The sequence below is a fragment of the Brachyhypopomus gauderio genome, unplaced genomic scaffold, assembly GCF_052324685.1.
Source record: "Brachyhypopomus gauderio isolate BG-103 unplaced genomic scaffold, BGAUD_0.2 sc222, whole genome shotgun sequence".
Lineage (NCBI taxonomy): Eukaryota > Metazoa > Chordata > Actinopteri > Gymnotiformes > Hypopomidae > Brachyhypopomus > Brachyhypopomus gauderio.
Window position 1 is genome coordinate 192264 of NW_027507043.1, and position 8060 is coordinate 200323.

Genomic DNA, 8060 nt, shown 5'->3' on the forward strand with positions numbered 1-8060 from the left:
CCCTCATATAACGGGTCTCACCCTCATATGACGGGTCTCACTCTCATATAACGGGTCTCACCCTCATAAGCACTCATTCCATTGTAAAGCTCAATGACACAAGCTGAATGCTCTCTGTCACCTGGTCTCTAGATGAGCACTTAAATAGTGTTAATAAAACACTACATTGAGAAGAAGGTCTCTTTTTGTGTGTCTTCTTGACTGTCTCCTTGAGTTGCTACTGCGTGTGGGGGGGGGGGGGGGGGGGGGGGGTGAAGGAGAGGGGGCGAGGGGGGGGGGCAGCAGTGGTCTGTCCCTTCCCAAGCTGGGCCGGCTGACCGCAGCAGATTGCAGGCTGCGATGTGAGTAATGCGCTTTATGCTGTTTTAACAGCTGACTACCCCAGAGGCCTGAGGTGAGAGGAGCATGTGATGGCCAGTGCGCAGAGCCAGGACACAGGACACAGGACACAGGACACGGGACACGGGAGAGGCTGCCTTGTGCCAGCGCACAGTGACAGCTCCCTGACTGGGGTGCAGGCTGGAGCAGGAGGCCACGGAGAGGAGGCCACGCTCTGGATAACAGACTGCACACAGCTCTGTGCTATATATCATCCCACCACTCTGCCATGCCATACGTAGCCATGGAGTACAGCAGGAACGAGGAGTTTAACCCGCCCAGGGCAGGCGTGGCGGACGTGGCCAGATGCACTTAAAACTGGGCTTGTGTTGCCTGACTGCTTTCAAACCACCAAACTGGTACACGTCTGACCACAGATGACATGTTTAGGCATAATTAGGTTTGGGAATTTGTTTACATGTGATAAAATCATTTCATCCTTAATTCAAACGTTATTTTAGCTGAGGACTGTGATCTTCCAGGACATCCAGTGGTTCTTACCTGCGCGCGAGGCTTAGTTCCTCCAGCTCTGAAACAAGACATCGGCATTCTTCCTTCAACCTCACAATCAGGCCATTCTGGGAGCTCAGCAAGGCGTCCATTTCTGCAACTGTGTAACGACAAGGCAAAGATTTAATGCTATAGCCACTTACGGTGAGGACAGCAAACGTTTTTTGCTATCAATCAAAAACAAAAAAAACACTGAAGTCCTTTGACTGTAAATGTACTTTCTGGACCTATAATCAATGCTAAGGATGCTACTCGCTGGAGGAAATAAAAAGGCCAGGAGCGGACTTCACAGCCCTCGTCAGCGCTTTATGTCAGCTGTTCATCAGCTCCTCACGTTAGCTGTTCATCAGCTCTTAACGTTAGCTGTTCATCAGCTGTTCGTCAGCTCTTCACGTTAGCTGTCCATCAGCTCTTAACGTTAGCTGTTCATCAGCTGTTCGTCAGCTCTTCACGTTAGCTGTTTATCAGCTGTTCGTTAGCTCTTCACGTTATCTGTTCATCAGCTGTTCGTCAGCTCTTAACATTAGCTGCTCATCAGCTGTTCGTCAGCTCTTCACATTAGCTGTTCATCAGCTCTTAACATTAGCTGTTCACCAGGTGTTCGTCAGCTCTTCACGTTAGCTGTTCATCAGCTCTTAACGTTAGCTGTTCATCAGCTGTTCGTCAGCTCTTCACGTTAGCTGTTAATCAGCTGTTCGTCAGCTCTTCACGTTAGCTGTTCACCAGGTGTTCGTCAGCTCTTCACGTTAGCTGTTCATCAGCTCTTAACGTTAGCTGTTCATCAGCTGTTTGTCAGCTGTTCACCAGCTGATCGTCAGCTCTTCACGTTAGTTGTTCGTCAGCTCTTCACGTTAGCTGTTCGTCAGCTGTTCGTCAGCTCTTCACGTTAGCTGTTTATCAGCTGTTCGTCAGCTCTTCACGTCAGCTGTTTGTCAGCTGTTTGTGCAGCATTAAGCCCATCGTGCTCACTGTCTGCTTACGGACTGACTATGCTATGAAAGCCAAGAAGAGAAAGATCTGATAAATCTTCCTAATCTGGTATTTTTCCAAACACACGTCTCTTTCAGGGGTGCAGCACTGCTGCAGTTCACCACTGCCCTGCAATTTCTTTCTTTTCTTCTTGATTTATTGTTTTGTTTACTTGGCTTTATTTGTTTTATTAAATGAATTCAACTCGCTTTGACCTATTTGTGTCCCTGCATAATCAGAGTCAGGTCTCGGGGTCGGTTCTCTCCCTCATCACATAAGTGTATAAGGAGGTTATTACTGCAGTGTCCTATCAGAACCTGCTGTGCACGGCTGGGCCTGAGCACCTCCCTCCCAGAGGTGGAGCTTTCACTGTGCCACGCCCACCAACACCACTGCCTCCAGCTGAGAGACGAACGGTGAGCTATCTCACCTCACTGATGTTGCTACAACAACAAAAATATCATCAGGCTCAGTAGGCAGAACCCTAGACCTCCTGAAACACTGCCAGCATTGCAGGACACACTCGACACTGAACAGGAGGTTATGTGATGTTTTAGCATCAGAGATGTCAGGAAAAGAGTCCCATCTCATTGGCCACATTAATAATAGTAATGAATAAAGCAATAATAATACATACGATCACAATTATCTCCACATTATATGCCAGTATGCAGTGGCAAAAATGTTTTATGAACAAAGACTGTGGAATTAGTGTTAGCTAAATTAGGGACACCCAAAGTTTGAGGTGTGTACTGCCATCTACTGAGCTGTTGTGCCCGAGCTTCTGTGCACACATTAACAGGGAGGAGGAAGTCTGTCTTAAAAGATAAAACGTCTATTGAAAATGACTTGTGCGTGAGAGCAGGAAATTAGTCTAAAGATAACCACATTTCCACACTTAGGATTTATGAATTACTACTTTGAGTAGTAATGATTTTCAGTACAAGCAGACTATAAATCTCTGACTTAGTGAACGGCCATTTTCTAAAGGGTTCAGGTGGGTGACAACGGCGGAGTTTCCAAAACTCATGAACACCTTTTGGTTTTCATTTTCATTTCCTCTTTAGATAAAATTTTAGATTCTATGATAGATTAAAATTTATCTTATACAAAAAATTTTTTAAATCCCATTATGCAAAATTATGTACACAAGCTATGGCTTTATGATCTCTGTCTTTAAATCACATTTTGATGCCCTGATCACATTATAGAACATGATGACAAGAACGCTCTTTAAAAAAAAAAAGTAAAGCAATAGTTTTTTATAGCAGATGTGATCTAACACTGTTAAATAACACCGCATACTGAATATATAACTAAATATCAGAGTACAGACAACTCTTCTTGCATAAACATTTATGAGAGTAAATGCGTAAGTAGTGGATGTTGAGAGTTGGCATGTGAATGGCAGGACAGTGAGGTGAAATGATGGAGAAAGCAGTGGGTGTATGATGGAACAGGAGAACGGCCGGGCTATCAGCGCAAAGTTGAGTAGCTGATGAAAAAGTTCACCAAAAGAATCTTAATGAGTTTCTGTGCTTTGAAAACGGCTGGACCCATGTAGACCACAGAGGAAAACACACACACACACACACACCACACACACACACACACACACACACACACACACACACACACACACACACACACACACACAAAACAGGATAAAAAGACAAACTGGAGTCAAAACAGACAGGGGAGCGAGTTAAAAAAAAAAATCTAGAGGCGATTCTCTCTTAAACAACTACTAAAACCCAAACCCGATTCATTTAGAGAGACAGGTGGAAAAAGGGAAAGATCGGGGAGGAAAGAAATAATGAGCTTGAGAGAGTGCCATTATATGCTCAGAGAGGGACGTGGTCTGTGGTATTAAAGGGACTAATTCCATAAGCCCAGAGAGCTTCCTGCTGAGTCTCTGATGCCATTTCTCTTTAGACAACATGTGTGCTACGCAGCCACGCCAGAAAGAAGGCCTTTGTTTTCCCCGCGCTTTGTTCTGGCAGTCGGCATGCCTCGAGTTTCTCCAAACACAGGTAAATAGACTCGCCAATCCAGATGGTGCAACAGATGTGAGAGCACCATTCTGAAATCAACAGACAGTGGGCAGCTCCGCCCGCACCCCCTCCACCCTCCATTTTAAACGCTAACTAATACGTGGCTCAGACACGCAGCAGTGCCGAGCATCTGTTCCCTCCGGCCAGCCAAAGGTTACAGGTGTTCCTGATGCCGTCCCGCGCAGCGCGGCACTGGCCGGTGGCCGGCGGGCGGAGATCGGGGGGCGGGGGGGTGTGTGAGGGGCCGAGGGGGGGGCGGTTGTTTTGGCGAGGGCCGGCCGCGCACCAGCGGATACCCACCACTCCGCTCGTGCTGTGTCTCCATTTGCTGGAGCGTCTGCGTCAGCTCACACTCACGCCGCTGTGCCTGGAAGGTCAGAGCAAGCCATGTCCTCCACAGAAGAACGTTCAACTGCCTCCTTCTCCTGCCTGCAGGGAGAGAGAGAGAGAGAGAGAGAGAGAGAGAGAGAGAGAGAGAGGGAGGGAGGAGTGGAGAGAGAGAGAGAGAAGAGAGAGAGAGAGAGAGAGAGGGAGAGGGAAAGATGGAGGAACAGATGTATAACACATTACATTGAGTATATGGTGTTCTTTGAGGTAATTTACTTCACACATTAGTGAGTACAAAAATATGCAACACATTTGGAAGAGTGGTGTGTGTGTGTGTGTGTGTGTGTACGTGTGTGTGTGTGTGTGTACTTGAATGTTCGTTGTGTGTGTGTGTGTGTACTTGAGTGTTCGTGTGTATGTGTGTGTACGTGTGTACTTGAATGTTCGTGTGTGTGTGTGTGTACTTGAGTGTTCGTGTGTACGTGTGAACGTTAGTGTATGTGTGTATGTACGTGTGTACTTGAGTATTCGTGTGTACATGTGTGTACGTACGTGTGTACTTGAGTGTTCGTGTGTACGTTAGTGTATGTGTGTACGTGTGTGTATGTGTGTACGTTGTGTTTTTCGGTGTGTGTAGTGTGTGTGTGTACGTGAGTGTGAGTACATGAGTGTACGTGTGTGTACATGTGTACTTAAGTGTTCGTGTGTATGTGTGAACCTTAGTGTATGTGTATACGTGAGTGTGAGTACGAGTGTACGTGTGTGTACATGTGTACTTAAGTGTACGTGTGTATGTGTGAACCTTAGTGTATGTGTATACGTGAGTGTTCGTGTGTATGTGTGAACGTTAGGTAGTGTGTGTGTGGCGCGTGTGTACGTGTGTACTTGAGTATTCGTGTGTACATGTGTGTACTTGAGTGTTCGTGTGTACGTTAGTGTATGTGCGTACGTGTGTGTATGTGTGTTTTCGTGTGTACGTGTGTGTGTGTACGTGAGTGTATGTGAGTACTTGAGTGTATGTGTGTACGTGTGTGTACATGTGTACTTAAGTGTTCGTGTGTACCTTAGTGAATGTGTATACGTGAGTGTTCGTGAGTGTTCATGTTTGTGTGTGTGTGTGTTGTGTGTGTCGGTGAGTGTTTTGTGTACATGTTCCTATATTATCTAGACTGATTCACACCAAATAAGTTACTTGACCTGCATCTAAGTACATTAACTGTTCAAAATTATGCCAATTTTTGATAAACTTTGTACTAACTCAAATCCTGCTCATCATTAACCACAGAACTGCCATTCAACCCTTAGTGCGTCTCTCCTAAAGTCAAAGCTCCCTAAAAGAGGGACAGACGCTGAAAAAAAATGTAAAAACAAGAATAACAATAAAGAAAGAAACAAACCACACAAAGTCAAAGTGCATTAATTAACAGCAAAGCCCAAAACTTTTCTCGCACACTGGGTTTGGAACGAAGCTGGAGAAGTGACCGTCTCGGCGGGCCTGCTGTCGTCTTGGAGTGTGAAGCGCACCGCCCGGCGAGCGCTGTGATGGAGCGAGAGAGCAGGAGAGAGAGCTGCGGGCCCCTGCTGTGCTTGAACATCGGCCTAAAACACCATCCACACCAGCGCTCAGCAGGGCTCTCAAAGGCCTCGCAGCCAGCCATTTGTTACCGCGGCTTTCCAGGGGGCCCAGCCACACGCGGGGGTGCGGGGGCGGGCGGAGGGTGGAGGGGGGTGGAGGTGGAGGAAGGGCCGGGTGGTGTTTGTCGACCAATTAGCATGAGATAGGACCGCCAGAAAGTTCCGATGAACACTTTCTTTTTTTAAGGGGGGGGGGTTGGCTGGCGATTCTTAAAGTGCGAGTGTCTGGACACTAGAGAGAGAGAGAGAGAGAGAGAGAGAGAGAGGAGAGAGAGAGGTAGACCATTGTGAGAGGCTAATGGTTTCACATGCTGTGACGAACAGGTTATGTGAAGGAGTGTGTATTATATGGAGGTATGGAGATCATTTCTGTCTCAAACTAACAGCTTCACGTTCAGAGACTTTCAGATCCTGTTTCTCTCTGTTACAGCAGGATCACGTCTCGCTGCATCTCAGTCCCACGACACCAGTCACACGCACATCAAACCTGCCAATGCAAACTGCAGACGAAGCATCACCTGGATTAACTGTACTTTTGTTTTTTTACTATACAAAACAGCATAATTTACATTTGAAAATCCTCACAGTTCCTGCCTCCCCCTCTACAGAGCTCACTGTTACATTCTTTCTCGTCTAAAACGTGAACTTTTGACTCGTACATTAAATATGGAGCTCAAGTCCACTGGCGACAAACGGTGCCAGACCAGCGCTTCACGTCTCCGCCCCCTTTGACAAACATGTTCAGTACTGGAGTAAATGACCAAACACCCACCAAAATTATCTGCACACTCCAAACCTCCAGCACAATCATCTGTTACTCCGTCAACCACATCAAAATCAACTGGTCACTCCAAACACTGCAAAATAATGCAGTCCAAAGTCTCATCAAAATCATGTGAACACTCCTGGACTGCACAACTAGAACCATCTTTGCTCATGGAATGTATTACTGTACTGAAATGAGAGAAAAAATAAGCAATTTTTTGTAGATTTATTTTTTTAATATTCATTTAAGGTTAAATATTAAAGTCTGTACAATCCTATTTTTTTTATCAAAGAATCAGGGAATGAGCTTATTAGAGCTTATTATTAGACTAATTAGAATTAGTTTTTGGGCCTAAAACCATATGCAAAATCATGCAAAAACATTTAATGAAAACAGGTGAGCCCTATCTGAGACCTATTTGAGCCCTATATTCAGATACACATGAAGAGCACTACAAACAATGCTTTTGCTCAGTGCAAACTGAGCCTCACACACCATTCGAATCCCCAAATGTACAGATGACATAGCAGGTCTGGTGGAGGACCCACAGGCCGGTGCGGCCCGGTGTGGGCCCGGTGCTGCCCGGTGCCGTGCGTGGCGTGCGTGATGCTGCTCCGAGTAGCAGTGTGGTGTGGGTGGTGAATCGGGCCCCAGGAAGGGCCACCGCTCTGACTGGGTCGAGCTCTCTCTCTGCCCCGGGGGTCGGCATGAAGGCCCGTGCGTGTTTGCTCACTGTCAGTAATGATGTGAGCGAGGCCTAACGCACTCGGGTCGCGGGCGGAACCGGGTCGGGCCGGTCCTCCTGGTAGGAGCGGCGTGGAGCGGCCCAACCCGGGCCCCGCCGGCCCGGTGCCGGTGAGAGAGAGGACCGGGGGCTGTCTAAGTGGGCACTATTCAAGCTGTTGCCCATTTGATTTGGAACAGCACCGAGCGCTTGGAGCGAGCGAGTTTGCAAGCACCCCGCGGTGCTACGTGGTCGCACGCCAGAAATGACCAAATGCTGCCGTTCCTAAAACGTGCGCAAATTGGAGTCAGACGGTTGGCTTCACCAGCGCTTAACAGTACATGAGAAGACTCGCCACCGTTTGTATGGTAATCCATGTGCAAGGGGTAAACTTTACAAAGTAGAGCTGGCCCTGCAGGAGGGGGGCAGGAGGGCAGGAAGTGGGAGGAGGGGGGCAGGAGGGGCGGAGGGGGCAGGAAGGGGAGGAGGGGGGGCAGGAGGGGGGGGCAGGAGGGGGAGGAGGGGGGCAGGAGGGGGCAGGAGGGGGAGGTGAGGAGGGGGGCAGGAGGTGGGCAGGAGGGGGTGCAGGAGGGGCAGGAGAGGGGGCACCACCACACAAATATTTACACTTCAGGCTCACAATCTTAGTGTTGTGTTGCATGATTAAACTTTACAAGATTTACCCTCTTCAAGCATC

General features: G+C 47.8%; 1 protein-coding gene across 1 annotated transcript in view; it reads right to left on the bottom strand.

The window, feature by feature from the left end:
- Nucleotides 1-4337, bottom strand: part of LOC143503265 (serologically defined colon cancer antigen 8 homolog) — a 21618-nt gene extending 17281 nt beyond the window's left edge. Inside the window, exons 1-2 of the mRNA XM_076995600.1 lie at nt 4212-4337; nt 880-988 (exon numbers count right to left, since the gene is read on the bottom strand). Coding sequence (XP_076851715.1) covers nt 880-988; nt 4212-4236 — 134 coding nt within the window. The 5' untranslated portion in view covers nt 4237-4337. The remainder of the gene's footprint in view (nt 1-879; nt 989-4211) is intronic.
- Nucleotides 4338-8060: the final 3723 nt, after the last annotated feature.